General features: G+C 50.9%; 1 protein-coding gene across 1 annotated transcript in view; it reads left to right on the top strand.

Annotated features, from left to right (window-relative positions):
- Positions 1-22,805, top strand: part of ABCA12 (ATP binding cassette subfamily A member 12) — a 313,653-nt gene that overhangs the window by 247,708 nt on the left and 43,140 nt on the right. The window contains exons 46-47 of the mRNA XM_073646632.1: positions 1,730-1,845; positions 1,942-2,113. Coding sequence (XP_073502733.1) covers positions 1,730-1,845; positions 1,942-2,113 — 288 coding nt within the window. The remainder of the gene's footprint in view (positions 1-1,729; positions 1,846-1,941; positions 2,114-22,805) is intronic.

Below are 22,805 nucleotides of genomic sequence, written 5' to 3'. Positions count from 1 at the left end.
AGTCATCCAGCTCTGTCTGCGCCACTGTAGCTATGTTGCTTGTCTCTTACACCTCATTAACCCTAATAGGCCTAGTCACCGCCAAAACTCCATGACCGACCTTGGCGTTGGCAGTGACAGGGTATATCACTAAGAAGATCAGTGAAGGACAGGTCCCTGCCATTTGTCATGTGTTTGTCACTACACTTTATGAACTGGAGGCTGTAATCTGCTGACTGAGCATCTCAGAGACACAAAAATAAAAATGAAGTTATGAGGAATAGAAGCAGTTCACACTCGGCCATGTGTTTGGACATCAATTTTAGAAACTGCAGGATTTATATAATTAACGGGAAAAGGTTTTATAAAAGTCATGTACACTGTATATAAAGTTTGTATGAAATACGTGTACGTTCTGTAGGTTTGGATACAACTTATGTTTTATAATACAGTTCTATATGACTTTACAAAATTCAATTTTTTCAGTTAAAATTCTTAAATTATTTTGTATTTTTTTTCATAGACGAGGCATCAAAAAGTTGAATAACAGTGTTAAGTCCTGAGCAAATATTAGCAGCGAGGAATGAGTTAGCTGTGAAAAATTAATTTAGTAAATTCAAACTTTACACTGGAAGAGTATTGTTCTAAAAGATTAACAAAAATAGATATTTAAAGTTGCTTTTTCAGGATTAGGAAAATTGCTTTTATTTCTTTTCCACAAACTGCACCACTCTCGTTCATTGACTGTATCTCAGCACAACTCCATTCACTTGAATGCATTAAATTAAGACACAGTCTAAGTAAGTCTAAGATACAGTAAGACACAGTCTAAGTCAGATACTGTCTATAGGTAAAATACTCATTTGGCTTTTTACCTTTCATCAGTACAGTATGTGAAGACCAATACTCTACGGACTAAGAGCCTATTTTCACTGTACGATCGTGGCAGGTAAACAGTCACTGATTGGCTACACGCAACCAATCAGCGGTGGCTTATTGCCCTGTATTTCCAGGCTGACAGCAATTTTATGTGTACAGAACGATCATTAACATGATTATTCTGTGCACATAGAGCTTAATGTTCTCGGCAGAACATTTCGTGTTTCCACAGAACAACATATTGGCCAGAATGATAATTTTTAAGCTTGCTTAAAAATAATTTCACCTGACAAATGAGCCTTTTATTGATCGTGTCTGGTTTTGCAGTTTATCCTCAATCTAAAGAATGGAGATGTGCTGAGACACAGTCAAAGAACAAGAGTAGTTCAGCTTCTGAGAAAAAAAATAAAACCAATTTTCCAATTCTGTTCTGAGTGAACCGATTCAGGGAAAAAAAACAACCCAATTTTGTAATCTAGGATAATCCGTTCAAAGGGTATTCGTCACAAGAGAGACCCTTTCTTATTAGCATGTCTAACAAAAAGTGGTTAATGGACGGGTCTGTAATAACTACTTGGCCTCTTGGACTTGGGTAGGGTCAACCAAAGGTATAATCAAGCAATAAATAAGGAGGCAGGTCCCCATCACCACAACCGATGTCGTCCCATCTATCAATCACCTTACCCATGCAGCAATAACTGTTCTCAGCAGTCACGTGGACATGCAGGGACCAACAAAGTGCCCGCTCTGGAAATGTGGAGAATTTCTTATTCTAGGGAAGATTTAAAAAAAAGAGATAAAATCCCCTTCATGATAATATCAAATTTTCTGTATGTAACTAACAGACAACCTATACATTTTTTTTATTTAGGCAATCTACTTCATACCAGTTGCACTTTCTTTAGCAATGATAGCGGCCTTTAAACTACCGGCGTTCTATGAGTTTCCCAACCTAGGAGCGGTGTCAATACTTTTTATTTTGTTTGGGTAAGTTATCAAGTTAATGGCCTTTGGGTGAGCTAATGAAGCTTCCTTATATCTAAAATGGTAGAGCTAAAATCTTTCTTTTTTTCTGTTTTTTAGTTATGCAACGTTCTCATGGATGTATTTGATAGCAGGAACCTTTAAGAACCCCGGAATGGCTTTCATTTCCTATGTCTGTATCAATCTATTCATTGGCATTAATACCATCATCTCTTCTTCTGTAGTTTATATGCTGACTCAGCAAAAGAGTCCAAGTGACAAAGATTTCAAGGTATCCATCCCATGTTCCTTCATCAAACTATACAGAATAGATAAAAGGGTGAAGATATTTTAGAGTGATCTTGCTATTGGGTTATCTGCGGAAGGTTACTTCACCGCGTTCCAAATTATTACACAAATGCTATTTTCCTAAATGGTCGACGCACAAGAGTCAGTATAATATTGAAATCAGCAACCATTAGAGTATAAATCAGATTTTATTGGATAAACCACCAAATGTTAGTGGTATTTTTTTCAAAGCAAAAAAAACTCAAAATGCACTGTTCCAAATTATTATGCACGACAGAATTTCTAAACATTTTATAGGTTGTAAAAAACTGAAAATGGTCATTTGTTAAATCTGAGCATTAAGAGGTCACATTTACTGAAATCAAAAGGGTTTTCAATAAAAAGAAACATCTTAATCGGTCAAGTTACATGTTAACATAGGACCCCTTATTTGATATCAAATTCTTGCATCCACTGAACTTGTGAGTTTTTGAATAGTTTCTGCTTGAATTTATTTGCAGAATGTCAGAATAGCCTCCAGAGCTGCTGTTTTGATGTGAACTGAGTCTCACTCTCATAGATCTTTTGCTTGAGGACAGGGGCGTACATAGGAATCATGGGGACCCATAGCAGAAGTTTTAATTGCCCCCATCCCTCCCCCAAAAAAATGTAAATAATTGTCGGGGTCACAGAAGAGCAGATTTCACAACTTTCCAGCCTTTACACAGCAATTTTTTCCTGCTGAAGTCCTAGATTCCTCTTTCATTGCCCCATAAAATGTGATGCCAACAAAAGTGCCCCCCAAAAACACAGTATGATACCCCCGTGGTGCATTCCTCATTAGTCTCTACTGTCAGTGCTGTGGAGTTGGTGTCCATTTTGGTAGAGTTGGAGTCGGAGTGGGAGTCGGTATAAAATGGACCGACTCCGACTCATAAAATATATAATAAATTGGGTACAGTAGTTCAATGCAGTTTGTGAGGAATATTTTTTCATAAGAATTTTGGAAAGTTATGAAATGTCCTATAAATGTCTGTCCTATTCCTGATCTAAGGGTCTAGACTTTTAGCTGAGATGAATCTGTGCTACAGTAAATTTATCACTTAAACATGAGCCATGTATGAGGGATTCGGAGTCGTGAAGTCGGCGTCATGGAAATTGAGGAGTCGGAGGTTTGGCTTACTGACTCCACAGCCTTGCCTACTGTACCCCACTTCAACTCCCAGGGCAAAGTATGGTGACCCCAACACAGTATGATCCCCCAACTGGGACCCCCACACAGTCCTCCATGCAGTATAATGGCCCTACTTACAGTATAATGGCCCCCACACCTCTCCACACAGTATAATGCACTCCCCATGGTCCTCCATACAGTATAATTCACTCCCCATGGTCCTCCATACAGTATAATGAACTCCCCATGGTCCTGCACACAGTATAATGCACTCCCCATGGTCCTGCACACAGTATAATGCACTCGCCATGGTCCTCCACACAGCATAATGCACTCCTCATGGTCCTGCACACAGTATAATGCACTCCCCATGGTCCTCCACACAGTATAATGAACTCCCCATGGTCCTGCACACAGTATAATGCTCTCCCCATGATCCTGCACACAGTATAATACACTCCCCATGGTCCTGCACACAGTATAATGCACTTGCCATGGTCCTCCACACAGTATAATGCACTCTCCATGGTCCTGCACACAGTAAAATGCACTCCCCATGGTCCTGCACACAGTATAATACACTCCCCATGGTCCTCCATACAGTATAGTGCATTCCCTATGGTCCTCCACGCAGTATAATGAACTCCCCATGGTCCTCCACACAGTTTAATGCGCTCGCCATGGTCCTCCACACAGTATAATGCAATCGCCATGGTCCTCCACACAGTATAATGCAATCGCCATTGTTCTCCACACAGTATAATGCACTCCCCATGGGCCTCCACACAGTATAATGCACTCCCCATGGCCCTGCACACAGTATAATGCACTCCCTATGGTCCTCCACACAGTATAATGCACTCCCCACGGTCCTCAACACAGTATTATGCACTCCCCATGGTCCTGCACACAGTATAATGCACTCCCCATGGTCCTCCACACAGTATAATGATCTCGCCATGGTCCTGCACACAGTATAATGCACTCTCCATGGTCCTGCACACAGTATAATGAACTCCCCATGGTCCTGCACACAGTATAATGCACTCCCCATGGTCCTCCACACAGTGTAATGCACTCCTCATGGTCCTGCACACAGTATAATGCAGTCCCTATGGTCCTCCAAGCAGTATAATGCACTTTCCATGGTCCTGCACACAGTATAATGCAGTCCCTATGGTCCTCCATGCAGTATAATGCACGCCTCATGGTCCTCCACACAGTATAAGACACTCGCCATGGTCCTGCATACAGTATAATGCACTCCCCATGTTCCTGCACACAGTATAATGCACTCGCCATGGTCCGCACACAGTATAATGCACTCCCCATGGTCCGGCACACAGTATAAAGCAGTCCCTAAGGTCCTCCATGCAGTATAATGCACTCCCCATGGTCCTGCACACAGTATAATGCACTCCCCATGGTCCTCCACACAGTATAATGCACTCCCCATGGTCCTCCACACAGTATAATGCACTCCCCATGGTCCTGCACACAGTATAATGCATACCCTATGGTCCTCCATGCAGTATAATGCACTCACCATGGTCCTGCACACAGTATAATGCAGTCCCTATTGTCCTCCACGCAATATAATGAACTCCGCATGGTCCTGTAAGCAGTATAATGCAGCCCCCCATAGGGTAAACTGCAGCCCCCACCGTAGGGTAAAATGCAGCCCCAGTCCTCCAGCGTTATCAGTACTGATTTACAAAATAAATAAATAAATACATACTTACCGCTCCTCGTTCCACACTGCTTCAGTCTCTGCAGCCCGTCTCTCTCATCACCTCAGCAGCTGTCAGCTCTACTGTCTGACTCAGCGTGGCGCACCATCACGTCACTGTGTCAGAAGCAGAGGAGGAATGATGGGAGATGAATTGTCACATGACTATCCCTCCTCCATCATTGCTTTCAACTAGGGCCGGCTCCAGGTTTTCGTGGACCCCGGGTGAAAGAGTCTCAGTGGGCCCTTTAATGCATACACCATTCATGATGCACAGATACGGCAGAGACATAAACATACACAGTACGCACACATGCACGCACACACACAGTACGCACACATATACACACACAGTACGCAGACATGCTCGCACACACACAGTACGCAGACATGCACGCACACACACAGTATGCAAACATGCATATGTGACACCCCAGGGGTCTGGTTGCCACAGTAATAGAGATATTACGTCTGAGAGCAGGTGGGAGGTCTCTTGGTCAGGAATCCTATGCATGTCACACCTCCTGCCCAGTCCTGGGAGGGGAAGAACTTCCCCTATATAAAACTGGGGCTGAGGCAGGGTTGGAGAGTTGAGAAGAGGAGAAGCAGCTATAGGAAAGAGAGATCAGGAGCTCTGGGGAAGTCGTGCTAAAAGGAATCAGGGGCTGGCAGCTGTAGAGCTCGCCCTGATTGAAGAGTTACCACCGGACCCGGAGTCCGAGGCTGTGGGGGCTAATCCTTACCCAGCAGCAGAAACCGACCGGCAGGGGATTTCAGGTCCTCTGGCCAAGAAACCCGAAGGCACGGTCACACGCGTGGGACCAGCACCGCCGTCGTGGAGCGGAAGCCACTAGAAGGCCCCGAGTCACCGGCCATACGGGTGAGCACCACACGGTACACTCAGGGACGTGGGCTACTTTTACCCGCCTCTAGCAAGGTAGCCAGAAGAGTACAATTAGTTGGGGAGGCCTACAACTCCGCCTGGCCAGGGGAAATCCCATCTGCTCAAAGACTGACCAGGCCCCGATCGCTAGCCAGTACTCCGGGAGGGTCTATCTTTATCACCAGTAAAGACCCTGAACTACACCGCATCGTCTCTGAGTGGTTCCTGCTACCCCCATCATCCACGTCGGCTGCCCTGAGGCCATACCCCTCCCATTGGGGGTTATACCATCTACGCTGCACAATCGTACCACCGGCCTCAGCGGTCTGCCCTGCAGCGGCAGCTCCATAGCTGCATTCAACGGGTGGCGTAGTCGTCCAACATCTACTGCTAATACTCAGCCACACAGTTTGACTCCCTGGGCACGGACCGGGTCACCGCCACGAGACTACTACCCCCAACAGGCCCGGCTCCGGGTAGTCCCCACGTGCGCAACGCTACACCAAGTAGGCCCAGGGGCGCGTCATCTTTTGGCGTAGTCGGTGTAGAGGATAAAGGGCTGGCTATAATCAGGGTACGCCAGGATTTCATCCCCCGTGAGGGCCATCTTCAGCTGGCGGAAGGACTCTTCTTCCAGCTTCTCCCATCTGAAGGGTGGCTTCTGGTTCTTGGCCTTCCTGGACTGGCCTATCAGGAGGTCCTGCATAGGAGCTGCCTTTTTGGTGAAACCGGGAATGAACCTTCGGTAGTAGCCTACCAACCCGAGGAACTGCCTCACTTCCTTTACGCTGGAGGGGCTTGGCCATTCCTTAATTGCGGTGATCTTATCAGGGTCGGGAGCCACTCCGTCAGCACTCACCACGTGTCCCAGGTACTGCACCTTTGGCTTCAGGAGGTGACACTTGGAGGGTTTCACCTTTAGGCCGTAACTTGCCAGAGCTTCGAACACTTCCGCCAGGTGTTTCAGGTGGTCCTCGTAGGTCTTGGAATAGACGATGACATCGTCCAGGTATAACAGGACCGTCTCAAAGTTTCGGTGTCCCAGACAGCATTCCATCAATCGCTGGAAGGTTCCTGGTGCGTTGCAGAGTCCGAACGGCATGCAGGTAAACTCGCTAAGTCCCATCGGGGTGGTGAATGCGGTCTTCTCCCGGTCCGCCTCTGCTACAGGAACCTGCCAGTACCCGCTAGTGAGATCCAAGGTGGAGAAGAAGTTAACAGATTTTAAAGCAGCCAAAGACTCCTCTATTCTTGGTAAGGGGTACGCATCTTTGTGTGTGATACGGTTAATTTTCCGGTAATCTACACACATTCTCATGGTGTTGTCTTTCTTTTTGACCAAGACTAGTGGAGCTGCCCAGGGGCTACAGCTATCCCTGATTATCCCAGCCTCCTTCCTGTCTCTAAGCATCCCCTTGGCATGTTGGTAGTGTGCAGGGGGTACGGGTCGATACCTCTCTTTTATGGGAGGATGGTCTCCCGTGGGGATGTGGTGTTCTACCCCCTTGACTCGCCCGAAGTCTAACGGGTGTTTACTAAACACTCTCTCGTACTCTCGAACCACCCGGTAGACTCCCTGTTTCTGGTGGGAGGGAGTGGAGTCAGTACCCAAATGTAGTTGCTGACACCAATCCTCCATTATTTTCGTAGAGCCGTTACCTTCCTCCAGGTGAGATGGAGGCAAGGGTTCCACAGACTGTATAGAATTTTGGTTGATAGTATATAATTTGGCTAGCGTGGCATACCGGGGCAGGTATACTTCCCTCTTCCCGATATTTATTATGCGAACGGGCACCCTCCCATGGCGTACATCAACCACCCCCCGTGCCGTCAAAATGGTGGGCCTACTGTCTGAGTAGACTGGTTCTACCATGGCCTGGTAATCTCTACCTCTCAGACCAATAGCTGCCCGGCACCAAATCATCATTTCACTTTTCGGGGGCATGGCAATAGGAAAAGGGTCACACATTCTTACGCTACCAATCTCACCACCGGAGAGTTCCACCTGTTGCCGTCGCATCAGTGCCCGGATCTCTTTTTGGAGCACTCGCTGCTGGCCGGAGCTGGCGTTCTTGGCAACCTGCTGTAAAATGAAAATCACCTCTGCAAGACAATTTTCAATCACATTAGTTCCTAGAGTTATCTTTGGGTGACTCTCGCGCTTGTCAATGTCTACAATGATCAGTCCCTGTGCTGCCAGTTCGACTTTACCGATTTTAATGGTCACCTCTTTAAATCCGATCTGTGGCACGGGCTGACCATTGCTGGCGATGATACTCAAGTCGTCGTCAGGGTAGCGGGTTATATCCGAGTCATTCCAGTACTGCTTGAAGAGCACGTACGGGATGGTGGTGACCTGTGACCCGGTGTCCAGTAGGGCACTCATAGGAATGCCATCCAGTACCACAGGCAAGACTGGACGTCCTCCCACATATTTGTCACGCCAGTTCGATGGGCCTGGTGATCTTATTCCTGGGGGTTGGCCCTCTACCCCAGGTTGTGCCAGTTTAAAGGACAGTACCTTGCCATATGTCCGGGTTGATTGCAGCGGCGGCAGATGGGTTGTCCGTCCTCGTTGTATCGGTCGCTGGGTCTTCCTCTGGCCGGTGGGGTCCTCCTTGGTCGACGCCACGGGATGTCCTCCGGTCCGGATGCCAGCTGGATCTTCCCTGGAGCAGAAACCTGTAAAGACTGCACAGTTCGGGTTAGCGCAGCAACGCATTTAGCTAGCTCTTGGACCTGATGGTGCAGGTCTGGAGCCGGGTCATTGTTCAAAGCCTGCGCATCAGCTCCCACAGGCCCTGCCGACAAGGGCGCCGCCTCCTGGTGGTAAGCGGTAGTAGGGCGCCTGTGGGTCACCACGCCACCCGGTGCCGGTTCTCGGAGCACCCGGATGGCTCTGTCCTTGAACTGTGCAAAGTCCAGATGAGGATCCTGTAAGGCCATTGCCCGCAACTGGGTTCGGTGGGCATTGCAATATAGTCCCTCTATAAATTGTCCAGTCAACAGCCTGTCCTCGTTTCCCACGCCGTCAGGGTCGGTCTGCTTAATGGCTCTCAGGGCCTCTTGTAGGTTTAGTGCATAGTCCCTTATACTCTCATGTGCTCGCTGCTTGCACCCATAGAATCTAAGCTTAATCTCGGCTGAGGTGCGGGTATCAAAGGTGTCCCTCAGCCGGGTTAGTATCCCTGCGACAGTCCTCCTCCCAGGTGGCCAGGACTTTACCTCCCTTTGGGCTGCCCCGGTTAGTTGGGCCACCAGGATGCTCACTTTTTGCTCTTCTGTGAGGGGGTACACCTGGAAGAGGCTATCCAGCTTTTCTTTAAAGTCATTCAGGGTATGTGACTCCCCTGAGTACTGGGGTAGCCAGGCTGCTCCCGGGATATAGGGCATGGTGAAAGGCATGACTGCAGCAGCGGTGGCGCTGGCGGGGGTTGAGGCAGAGAAGCTCTCCTCCGTATCCGACATCCTCCCCCCCCCTAGTGGACCGTGGCCTACCTTGCGATGATCCTCTTCCGTAGGCCGCGGCTCCGCAGTAGATCGTCAGGGTCGAGGACCTTCCGTCGCGCTCCTGTGACGTCGGCGTCTGCTGGGCTCCTTCCAGGACCTTACGCAACGTCCGGACGTGAGGCGGGGCTTCAGTTCTCGCGCGCTTTCGGAGTCCACGCCCCTCTCCTTCCCGCGCGGCGTCTTCAAGATGGCGTCCAACGGCGGGAAAACTCCACGGATGGCGGGAAGAAGGCAGAAGATGGCGCCGGATGGCGGGAAAACTTCGCGGATGGCGGGAAGAAGGTAGAAGATGGCGCCGGATGGCGGGAAACCTCCACGGATGGCGGGAATCTTCACCACTGGTAAGTTTGAACAGTCTTTTTCAGGCACGCAGTACCCGGTGGTTGCGGGCACGAGATCCTGCCGACTACGCCAAAAGATGACGCGCCCCTGGGCCTACTTGGTGTAGCGTTGCGCACGCGGGGACTACCCGGAGGGGGGCCTGTTGGGGGTAGTAGTCTCGTGGCGGTGACCCGGTCCGTGCCCAGGGAGTCAAACTGTGTGGCTGAGTATTAGCAGTAGATTTGGACGACTACGCCACCCGTTGAATGCAGCTATGGAGCTGCCGCTGCAGGGCAGACCGCTGAGGCCGGTGGTACGATTGTGCAGCGTAGATGGTATAACCCCCAACGGGAGGGGTATGGCCTCAGGGCAGCCGACGTGGATGATGGGGGTAGCAGGAACCACTCAGAGACGATGCGGTGTAGTTCAGGGTCTTTACTGGTGATAAAGATAGACCCTCCCGGAGTACTGGCTAGCGATCGGGGCCTGGTCAGTCTTTGAGCAGATGGGATTTCCCCTGGCCAGGCGGAGTTGTAGGCCTCCCCAACTAATTGTACTCTTCTGGCTACCTTGCTAGAGGCGGGTAAAAGTAGCCAACGTCCCTGAGTGTACCGTGTGGTGCTCACCCGTATGGCCGGTGACTCGGGACCTTCTAGTGGCTTCCGCTCCACGACGGCGGTGCTGGTCCCACGCGTGTGACCGTGCCTTCGGGTTTCTTGGCCAGAGGACCTGAAATCCCCTGCCGGTCGGTTTCTGCTGCTGGGTAAGGATTAGCCCCCACAGCCTCGGACTCCGGCTCCGGTGGTAACTCTTCAATCAGGGCGAGCTCTACAGCTGCCAGCCCCTGATTCCTTTTAGCACGACTTCCCCAGAGCTCCTGATCTCTCTTTCCTATAGCTGCTTCTCCTCTTCTCAACTCTCCAACCCTGCCTCAGCCCCAGTTTTATATAGGGGAAGTTCTTCCCCTCCCAGGACTGGGCAGGAGGTGTGGCATGCATAGGATTCCTGACCAAGAGACCTCCCACCTGCTCTCAGACGTAATATCTCTATTACTGTGGCAACCAGACCCCTGGGGTGTCACACATACACAGTACGCGGACATGCTCACACACAGACAGTACGCACACATGCACGCACACACACAGTACGCACACATGCACGCACATGGTACGCACACATGCACATGGTACACAGATATGCACACATACATTACGCAGACACGCACATACACAAATACGTACATATTTGAACACATTCTTAAAAACACATAAAACAGACATAAATATATATATACACAGTAATACACACTGACATACACACAAGACACATTAGAAATATATTTAATATGGGAATTGGGGAATCTGATGACAAGCCTCACTTACCTGCCCCTTTTCCTGTGTCCAGTCCAGCTGTGCAGGACCGCCGGCGTGTCTGATGGCCATCACAGGCTCAGGACCATCAGAGGGGAACACTCGCCGTCGGGGCCCAGACCGCTCCCCCAACATTTCCGCAGGGAGGACCTCCGACGGTGTTTGATTGCCGGCACTTCATCGGGGCCCCCTCCTGCACCCCCCGCTCCACCGGCGTTGCTTAATTGCCGGCACTTCATCAGGGCCCCCCTCAGGGCCTCCCTTCATCAAGGCCCCCCACGGGGCCTCCCTTCAACAGGGCCCCCACGGGCTTCCCTTCATCAAGGACCTTCATCAGGGCCCTACGGGGCCTCCCTTCATCAAGGCCCCCCATGGGGCCTCCCTACATCAAGGACCCCCCCCGGGCCTCCCTTCAACAGGGCCCCCTTGGGGCTTTCCTTCATCAAGGCCCCCCATGGGGCCTCCCTACATCAAGGACTCCCACGGGGCCTTCCTTCATCAAGGACCCCCAAAGGGCTTCCTTTCAACAGGGTCCCCCCTCCATCGGGGCCTCCCTTCAACAGGGCCCCACCTCCATCGGGGCCCCCCTCCTTCACACCCCGCTCCGCTGTTTGATTGCCACCACCCGCCGGTACTGTGCTCAGGCATCGCAGTGCGCTGTGCGGCTGTGTCTTGTAGTAATGACGCGGCAGGGGCGACACAAGCACAATTAAAGGTGCACTGTCGCCCCTGCCGTTATTACTACAAGACACAGCCGCACAGCGCGCGGCCATGCCTGAACACAGTGCCGATGGGTGGCAGCGGCAAGCAAACAGCGGAGCGGGGGGGTGCAGAAGGGGGGTGACTGCTATGGGGCCCCCTCAGCTTACGGACCCCAGAGCAGTCGCGTGACCTGCCGCCATTGGCGGTACGCCACTGCTTGAGGATACTTCAGAGCGTCTAAATAGGGCTGAGGCTGGTGGAGGATGTGGCCATGCCATGAGTTTCTTTCCTTTTATGCCCATAGCAGCCAATGACTCAGAGGTATTCTTTGCAGCATGAGATGGTGCATTGTCAGCATGAAGATGACTTTGCTACAAATGGCACAGTTCTTCTTTTTGCACAGTGGAAGAAAGTGGTCAGTCCAAAACTCTATCTACTTTGCTAATGTCGATTTCACACCTTCAGGGACCTTAAATGTGCCTACCAGCTCTCTGGTCCCAAAAATGACTGCACCACCTCTTTACTGATGCCGCAACCTTGTTGGGACATAGTGGCCATCCACCAACCATCCATTACTCTATCTATCTGGACCATCCAGGGTTGCATGGCACTCATCAGTAAATGAGACTGTTTTAACCCCTTAATAGCCTATGACGTATTAGTACGCTATAGGCTATTACCCCCGCCGTTTCAGCGCGGGCTCCGGCGCTGAGCCCGCACTGAACCGGGCACATGTCAGCTGATTATTACAGCTGACATGTGCCCGCAACAGCCGCAGGTGGAATCGCGATTCACCCGCAGCTGTTAACCAGTTAAACGTCGCTGTCAAGCTCTGACAGCGGCATTTAACAGCGCCGCACTTCCGGCGCGGCTTTAGCCCCTCCCATCAGTGACCGCGTCACGTGATCACGGGTCACTGATGGGTGGGCATGGCAACCTGGGGTCTGCAGCAGACCCCTGTGGTTGTCATGTCTTGCTAGCTATGAGCGCCACCTAGTGGTCGGCGCTCATAGCACAGGAGCATTTCTCCTGCATACAGGCGATCTGCTCGTCGCCTGTATGCAGTAGAAACGATCAGGAAACTACAGCTCCTAGTCTCCAATGGAGACTATTAAAGCATGCAGAAAGTGTAAAAAAATGGTTTTAAAAATATAAAAAAAAATAAAAGTTTAAATCACCCCCCTTTTGCCCCATTCAAAATAAAAAGATTAAAAAAATTTCCCACATACACATGTTTGGTATCGCTGCGGTCAGAATCGCCTGATCTATCAATATAAAAAAAGAATTAATCCGATCGGTAAACGGCGTAACAAGAAAAAAATTCTAAATGCCAGAATTAGGTTTTTTTGGTCGTCGCAACATTGCAATAAAATGCAATTACGGGCTATCAAAACATCGGATTTATCCCAAAGTGGTATCAATAAAAACGTCAGCTCGGCATGCAAAAAATAAGCCCTGACCCAGTCCCAGATCTAGAAAAATGGAGACGCTACAGGTCTCGGAAAATGACGCGATTTTTTATTCACCACTTAAATAAAAATAACCTGTGCATGTTTGGTGTCTACGAGCGAGTAATGACCTGGAGAATAATAATGGCAGGTCAGTTTTAGCATTCAGTGAACGTGGTAACAAAAAACCCCAATTTGCAATTTCACCGCACTTGGAATTTTTTTCCCGTTTTCCAGTACACGATATGGTAAAACCAGTGATGATGCTTAAAAGTACAAGTCATCCCGCAGAAAAATAATCCCTCATATGGCCATATTGACCGAAAAATAAAAAGGCTATGGCTCTGGGAAGAAGGGGAGCAAAAAACGAAAACGGAAAAACCCAAGGTCCTTAAGGGGTTAAAATGACTCTACATATATGTCTGGGCCCAATGCAACTGTTTCTGTTTGTGAGCACTGTTAAGGGGTGTCCGAATAGTAGGTTCATGCACAACTGCAATCCTCTGGAAGATCCTACATCTTGAGAGTCTCAGGATTCCATAGGCATCAGCAGCTTAAAATACCTGTTAGCTGCTTTGTAATGGTATTTTAGCAGCTTCCCTCTTAATCTGATGAATTTATCTGGCAGAAACCTTCCTCATTATGATTTTATCTGCACAAACCCATCAGCCACAAATATTTTCACAGTAGGATGATCACACTTCAGTTTTCATGAAATATCTAATGTTTTAATACGTTGTCGAAGGCATTGCACCATTTCATGCTTTTCAGCAGCAGAGATCCTTTTTCTTTCCCATATTGCTTCGAACATGTGGCTGCTTAATAATGTGCAATGCCCTTATTAGTAGTTTTTCTTTAATTGTGCTCACCTGACAAACTAATTATTACAGGTGTTTGAGATTGATTTCAGTGATCCATAGAGCCCTGAGACACAATACCAACCATGAGTTTATTTGAAAAACAAAAAAATGTTTATGTTACTTAAATCCAATTTGCATAATAATTTGGAACGTGGTCTATGGTCTAAGTGTTGACTAAAGCCGAAGCTGGCCGAGCCGCTATGGCTGAAAGTCCGAGCCTGCAGGTTAGAATGAAGTTAATTTTCTCCCGGCAGCCGGGCTCTCAGTGCGCCAGCCGCACAGCTTTAGAACAATATTAACTTACAAATTTATTCCATATCTGCAGGTTAATATCATTTTTTCACATGACAAGTTCCCTTTAAAGAAAATGTTGCCTATTGGGCGGCTTTTGGGAATCAATATTTTCTAGGGTGTTCTGTTTATTTATTGATTTTTCCTTTTGATAACACGATTTTAGAATATTTTAAGTAAAATACCTCAAAATTGGGGGTACATTTTAAGTTAGCCATGAGGAACCCCTAAAAAGCTCTTGCATTTTGAAAAATAATTCTCGAGAATTGGTTGGGACACTTTCACTGCTTCAAGAACATAATTACACTATAAAAAATGCATATATGTGTTACGCACACGCCAGGACTGACTGGCGTGAGCGTGGTTAGTGATCCCACTGGACCATGAACCGAGGAGTGCCTGGAGGGGCGTGACTAAGTATCAACTCGGACCGAACAAGGTCACACGGCGGCTCAGTCGACTCCGTGAACCAGGGAGGAACCGAGCAGAGGGACCAGGTGCTACTCCACGTCAGACCCCGGTCACAGCTGTTGACACACACCAGGGAATGCAGGAACTGGCAGGTTAGGCTGGCATACAGACAGGTGGGTACTGGCAGGCACGGCTGGTATGCAGACAGGTGGGTATTGGCAGACACGGCTGATATGCAGACAGGTGGCTACTGGCAGGCACGGTTGGCATGCAGACAGGTGGGTATTGGCAGGTAGGAACGTAGGCAGGATAGGGACCAGTACAGACTGGGATACAGGAACAGAGCCGCAGGTGCGGTAGACAAGCAGAGCAGAGCAAAACCCGCAGGTGCAGTAGACATGCGGAGCAAAACCCGCAGGTGCGGTAGACAAGCAGAGCAGAGCAAAACCCGCAGGTGCGGTAGACAAGCAGAGCAGAGCAAAACCCGCAGGTGCGGTAGACAAGCGGAGCAGAGCAAAACCCGCAGGTGCGATAGACAAGCAGAGCAGAGTAAAACCCGCAGGTGCGGTAGACAAGCAGAGCAGAGCAAAACCCGCAGATGTGGTAGACAAGCAGAGCAAAGTAAAACCCGCAGGTGCGGTAGACAAGCAGAGCAGAGAAAAACCCGCAGGTGCGGTTAACAAGCAGAGCAGAGCAAAACCCGCAGGTGCGGTAGACAAGCAGAGCAGAGCAAAACCTGCAGATGCGGTAGACAAGCAGAGCAGAACAAAACCCGCAGATGCGGTAGACAAGCAGAGCAGAGCAAAACCCGCAGGTGCGATAGACAAGCAGAGCAGAGAAAAACCCGCAGGTGCGGTTAACAAGCAGAGCAGAGCAAAAGCCGCAGGTGCAGTAGACAAGCAGAGCAGAGCAAAACCCGCAGGTGCGGTAGACAAGCAGAGCAGAGCAAAACCCGCAGATGCGGTAGACAAGCAGAGCAAAGCAAAACCCGCAGGTGCGGTAAACAAGCAGAGCAGAGAAAATACACACAAGGTACTTACAATGGAGTAGCGAGTGGACACTAAACTCACAAGCAGAAGTACAGAGATAACCAGTTGGAGTTAGGTGCAGGTTCAGACACTGCAGGAAAAGGGAAGATACGGACATAGAGAAAAACAAGTAACGGCCTAGGACACTGTTCAGACAGGAACTGAACCAGGAACAAGATACAGGAACGAGCCTGGGAACTCAGCCCCCAGGGTGGTGGAACAGACTAGAAGTCTCAGATACAGGTAACATGCCTGGGTATACAGCCTCCAGGGTGGCGGAAACAGACAAGATACATGACAGGACCTGGCAACTCAGTTGCACAGAACACACTGAAAGAAAGTGTTGCTCAGGTGCCTCCTACTGGGTGGAGGGGGTTTAAGTATACAGTGACTCACAGCAATAGGCTGGGGACGCATTAGGACTGTGCACACAGTAACTATAAGAATCAGGCAGTAACCGCGCCACCGCCCTAAGCAATCAGACAAGAGACATGCACACAGCAGGTACTGGAGAAAAGTGTGCAGCCTGAACTGATAGGTAATATGGCGGTCTTGCATGGTGGGATGTGGTAAGCCATGCCAACACGCCGCCAGGGATGTTACAGTCCCCCCCCCCTTTACTCCCCCTCTTCTTCAAGCCTGCAAGGATTTTCTGCAGAGAATTTGGAGGCCGATCCTTCTCTTCAAGAAGGTTACCTCTTCTGTCCACTAGAGGGAATGAAACTGGTCTCACCATCTTGGTGACTAGGATGCTTCCTCCCATCGAGCCATCCTCAGCAACAGATGAAGTGAGTGAAGTACCAAGAACAAGACACAGGAAAGTCTCTCTCTATTTGTTAATATCGGGTAGCACCCCAAAGGATTCACGGGACAACTGGAGATCCTCCACCGGGTTGGAGGTGTGCAGAGACACGGGGGTAACCACCACCTTGACGTACACTTTGCCAAGCTTACTGGATGAAGTGGGCGAAGTACCAGGTACAGGGTGCAGAAAAATCTCTCTCCATTTGTTATCAGGTAGCACCCCGGAGGATTCAGGAGGCAACTGGAGGTCCTCCGCCTGGTTGGAGGGGTGCAGAGACTTGGAGGTAGCCACCGCCTTGATGGACTTATTGCCAGATTTGTTAGAGATGGAGGATCCTTGCTTAGGGACCAACTTCAGTCTGGTTTCAGAGATGACACGTCTGCGAGGCGGGGAGTTGCCTAAAGCCAGATCATTGGTACAATCGTCGAGACTGTGTGGGGACAATGCCTCCACTTCCCTTCCTTCGGAGACTTCAGCGCACAGCGAGTCAGCAACTAGCAGATCTGGTGAAGAAGAAGAAGACACTGCTGACTGTCCTGAAGATATGGGGACTGGACACCCCTTGTACCTCAGTAGTCCCCCAGGAAACACCATACAGGATCTCCAGACCTGAGCGGGCACTAGATCTCTCGGCTCTGGACGACCTGTGGGTAAACCAAACAGCACCTGGAATGTGAACTTCTTCATGTGTAATGCTCCAATCTGGAGCTTAATTTGTACAGACATATTATGACTGTTTCTGAGTAGGGCTCGTCCTTCCGCTGACAATGCCCCAACCGGATTCTGGAGTTGTCCAACGGGAATCAGACACCGACTCTTCAAGGCTTTAAGCCCGAACCTTCCGGTTAATGCGAGGCCTTCACTTGCCACGGAGACAGTCATGGTCATCTGTGGAGAGGAAACAATAACACCAAGGGAAGTCTCTCCTACTGGCCTAATGTCTTGGGATTCTCCAACCTTCGCTGGACAAAGACCGTCAGGGGGTCCCAAACAACCGCAGCGGGACCGCAATCCGATTTTGTGACTGAGTTCCGGCCTCTGCTTTGCCTGACGAACATCGTCATCCTTCATGGATTCTGTGCAGGTAGCTGCCTCAACAGGCTGGGGAACAGGAGGTCTTTGGGAGGACAGAACCTGGCGTGACGGTTTACCTCTACGCCTTGCACGTCTGGACTGCCTCTTGAGGTTGAGAAGAGAAGTATTCTGTGGAGCATTGTCATCCTGTGTGAATTCTGTGTGGGCAGCAGTCTCTTCAGGCTGGAGAGCTAGTGGGCTACCTACATGCATCACCCATCGGGACTGCTCCAGGATGTTGGGAAGGGAAGCTTTAGCAGAAGCCTCAGGGTTAGAGTCATCGAAGACCATTATAAAGGCCACCAGCAAGGCCTGCAGGTCAGAGATGATAGGATCCCATGCTTCCCATAGGTGGGTGATTCAATTCAAGGCATCACCCGCTAAGTAGGACATCATGAATGCTACTTTAACCCGATCAGTAGGAAAATAGTGAGCATAGAGTTTGAAATGCAGCATACATTGCTCCACAAGCGCACGGCTTTGTTTTGGATCCCCATAGTACCATGGTGGATCCTCAGGAACAAGTGCTGATAGCTCCATTTGGGCTGGTGCATAAATCGCCTGGACAACAGCTTGAGAAAAAATTTTTCCTTGGTGCACATATTCACCAGACAAGAATTCAAATGTCTCCGAGAGCGAAGGGCCATGGGGCTCAACGGGGACCATGGCCTGAGCAAACTGTTACGCACACGCCCGGACTGACTGGCGTGAGCATGGTTAGTGATGCCACTGGACCATGAACCAAGGAGTACCTGGAGGGGCGTGACTAAGTATCAACTCGGTCCGACCAAGGTCACACAGCGGCTCAGATGACTCCGTGAACCAGGGAGGAACCGAGCAGAGGGACCAGGTGCTACTCTAGGTCAGACCCCGGTCACAGCTGTTGACCCACACCGGGGAATGCAGGAACAGGCAGGTTAGGCTGGCATACAGACAGGTGGGTACTGGCAGGCACGGCTGGTATGCAGACAGGTGGGTATTGGCAGGCACGGCTGGTATGCAGACAGGTGGCTACTGGCAGGCACGGCTGGCATGCAGACAGGTGGGCTGTAATGCACACGCCCGGGCTGAGCGGCGTGTGCGTGTGATTGTAGTGATTCCACTGGACCGTGCCGGAGAGTGAATGCCTGGAGGGGCTTAACTAGGTATTCACCCGATCCGACCAGGGTCGCACGACGGCATACGACGCCAGTGCACCAAGGAGGAACCGAGCAGAGGGACCAGGTGCTACTCCAGGACAGACCCCGGACACGGCTGTTGACCCACACAGGGGAATACAGGAACAGACTGGTAGGCTGGCACACAGACTGGTGGGTATAGGCAGGCACGACTGGTATGCAGGCAGGGGGGTACAGGCAAGCACAGCTAGAGTGCAGACAGGGAGGCACTAGCAGGTAGGAACACAGGCGGGATAGGACCCAGTACACACTGGGACTCAGTAACAATACAGGCAGAGGGGTACAGGCAAGCACAGCTAGAGTGCAGACAGGGAGGCACTAGCAGGTAGGGACACTGGCGGGATAGGACCCAGTACACACTGGGACTCAGGAACAGAACCACAGATGTGGCGGACAAACACAGCAGAGTGAGGCCGCCCAGAGAGGTGAGCGAGAACAGGGCAGGACAAGGCCGCCAGGAGCGGTGAACAAAGGATCAGAGCTGAGCGAGACTGCCGGAGCAGTGAGCAAGAGTAAAGCAGGACGAGGCCGCCTGGAGCGGTGAGCAAGAGTGGAGCGAGACTGCCGGAGCAGCGAGCAAAAGGGTCAGAGCGGAGCAAGGCTGCCGGAGCAGCGAGCAAAGGAGTCAGAGCAGGCTAGAACCGCCGGAGCGGTAAGCAAAGGAGTCAGAGCAGGCTAGAACCGCCGGAGCGGTGAGCAAAGGAGTCAGAGCAGGCTAGAACCGCCGGAGCAGTGAGCAAAGGAGTCAGAGCAGGCTAGAACCACCGGAGCGGTGAGCAAAGGAGTCAGAGCAGGCTAGAACCGCCGGAGCGGTGAGCAAAGGAGACAGAGCAGGCAAGGCTGAGTAGGGGGGACAGGGCTCTGTTCACACGGAACAGACAGGAAGGGTAAGGCAGAGCCAGACACCCACAGGGTACTTGCAGTGAAGTAGCGAGTGGACCACAAACTCACAAACGAGAGTACAGAGACAACAAGCAGGAGTTAGGTACGAGTTCAGACTCTGCAGAAAACGGAAGGGAACGGACATAGAGGCAAAATAGGTAAAGGATAGGAGAGAGTTCAGACTGGAACTGAGTGTACGGAGGAGACCGACACTGCAGCGGGATACAGGAGCGGGTCTGGAATACGGCCCCCTAGAGAGGCGGGACGAACAGGCAAGGAGCGTGTTCAGACAGGACAGACACGATACAGGAGCGGGTCTGGGTAATCGGCCCCCAGAGAGGCGGGACGAACAGGCAAGGAGCGTGTTCAGACAGGACAGACAAGATACAGGAGCGGGTCTAGGTAATCGGCCCCTAGAAGGCGGGAGGAACAGGCTAGGAGCGTGTTCAGACAGGCCTGGAAATACAGCCTCCAGGAAAGGCAGCAGGCAAGAGTACACAGACAGGACTCAGTTCAGACACGGGAACTGATACCGCAAGGCAGGAGACATAGACAGGACTCAGTTCAGACACGGGAACTGATACCGCAAGGCAGGAGACATAGACAGTACTCAGTTCAGACACAGGAATTGATACCGCAAGGCAGGAGACAAAGAACAGGACCTGGCACATTCAGAGTGCATGCACACACTGAATGAAACACTATGCTCAGGCAGGGATAGATGGGAGCAGCTGAGCTATATACCAGGTGACAGACAGCAATAGGCTGAGGACGCACAAGGGGTGTGACCCACAGCAGGTACAAAAAGCAGGAAGTGATCGGGCGCCGCCCTTAAGCAGCAGAAACAGACACAAACAGACAGCATGGAGGGAAGCCAGAGAGACATTCTGGACTGGAGATCAAGTGCGCGCTCTTGCACAGTGGGAGATGGACCACCATGCAAGGACGCCGCCAGGTATGTTACAGTACCCCCCCCCTTACGCCCCCTCTTCTTCAGGCCTGCCAGAATCTTCCGCAGGGAATTCGAGGACCAGTCGTTCACTTCAAGGAGATCACTTCCACTGTCCACAGGAAAAACTGATCTCATCTGGTTAGCTAGGATGCTACCTCCTATCCAGCCATCCTCAGCAACAGACGAAACAGGTGGAGTACCAGGAACAGCACACAAGGAAGTCTCTCTCCACATATTTTCAGGTGGCACCCCAGAGGGTACAGGAGACAACTGGAAGTCCTTCACCGGGTTGGAGGGGGACAGAGACTTGGGGGTAATCTCTGCTTCGAGGTACATCTTGTCAAGCTCACAGGAAGAAATAGACGGGTTATCAGGTACATAATGAGGAAAAGTCACTGTCTCTTTGTTATCTGGTGGTACCCCGGAGGATTCAGGAAACAACTGGAGGTCCTCCGCCGGGTCAGAAGAGTGCAGAGGCTCAGAGAAAACATCTGCTTCAGAGTACACTAGGTCGGACTCACTGGACGAAGCAGGCGAGGTATCGGGTACCGAGTATAGGAAAGTCTCTGTCCATTCACCACCAGGTGGCACCCCGAAGGGTTCTGGAGACAACTGGAGGTACTCCGCCTGGTCGGAGGGGTGTAGAGACTCACGGGTAACCTCTGCTTCAGAGTACACTAGGTCGGACTCACTGGACGAAGCAAGCGAGGTATCAGATCTAGGATATAGGAAAGTCTTTGTCTATTCACCACCAGGTGGCACCCAGAAGGGTTCTGGAGACAACTGGAGGTCCTCCGCCTGGTCGGAGGGGTGTAGAGACTCGGGAGTAACCACTGCTTCGGAGTACACTAGGTTGGACTCAGTGGACGAAGCGAGCGAGGTATCAGGTACAGAGTATAGGAGAGTCTCTGTCCTTTCGCTACCAGGTAGCACCCCGAAGGGTTCTGGAGACAACTGGAGGTCCTCCGCCTGGTCGGAGGGGTGTAGAGACTCGGGAGTAACCTCTGCTTCGGAGTACACTAGGTTGGACTCACTGGACGAAGCGAGCGAGGTATCAGGTACAGAGTATAGGAGAGTCTCTGTCCTTTCGCTACCAAGTAGCACCCCGAAGGGTTCAGGAGACAACTGGAGGTCCTCCGCCTGGTCGGAGGGGTGTAGAGACTCGGGGGTAACTTCCACTTTGGGGTACCCATTGTCAGGCTCACAGGACGAAGCGGACAAAGTATCGAGTACCGGGTGTAGAGAAGTCTCTCTCCATTTGTCATCGAGTGGTATCCCGGAGGATTCAGGAGGCAACAGGGGGTCCTCCACCAGGTAGTAGAGGTGCACAGACTCTGAGGTAACCACAGCTTTGGAGCATCCTTGGACATGCACACCGGTTAAAGTGGGTGAAGCATCTGATGCCGGGTGCAGGAAGTTCTCCTGTGTGGAGTCTGGATGGGCAGAAGTCTCTTCGAGCAGGAGAACTGGTGCACTACCCACGCACATTACCCATTGGGGCTTCTCCGGGATACAGGGAGATGAAGCTTCAGTAGGGACTTCAAGGTTGGGGTCAGGAGGTCTCAGGGAGGACAGACCCTGGCGTGACGGCTTGCCTCTACGTCTAGCACGTCTGGACTGCCTCTTGAGGTTGGGAGAAGTATTCCGGAAAGCGTAGTCACCCTGTGAGGATTCTGGGTGGGCAGTAGTCTCATTGGGCTGGAGGACTATTGCGCTACCCACACACATTACCCGTCGGGGCTGCTCCGGGATATTGGGAAGTGAAGCTTCAGCAGGGGCTTCAGGGTTAGGGTCCTCGAAGACCATACGAAAGGCCACCAGGAAGGCCTGCAGGTCAAGGACGACAGGATCCCATGCTTCCCATAGGGGGGTGACCCATTTCAAGGCATCACCCGCTAGGTAGTCAATCATAAAGGCCACTTTAGCCCAATCGGAAGGAAAATAGAGAGGGTAGGCCTTAAAGTGTAGCATGCATTGCTCCACAAATGCACGACACTGTCTTGGATCCCCATAGTAACGTGGCGGATCCGCAGGAACGAGAGCTGATAGATCCATCTGGACGGTGCGTAATTCGCCTG

This window comes from Phyllobates terribilis, unplaced genomic scaffold (assembly GCF_046119375.1).
Source record: "Phyllobates terribilis strain yellow unplaced genomic scaffold, ASM4611937v1 Scaffold_9__5_contigs__length_417890890, whole genome shotgun sequence".
Classification (NCBI taxonomy): domain Eukaryota; kingdom Metazoa; phylum Chordata; class Amphibia; order Anura; family Dendrobatidae; genus Phyllobates; species Phyllobates terribilis.
This window is presented reverse-complemented; position numbering and strand designations above follow the sequence as displayed.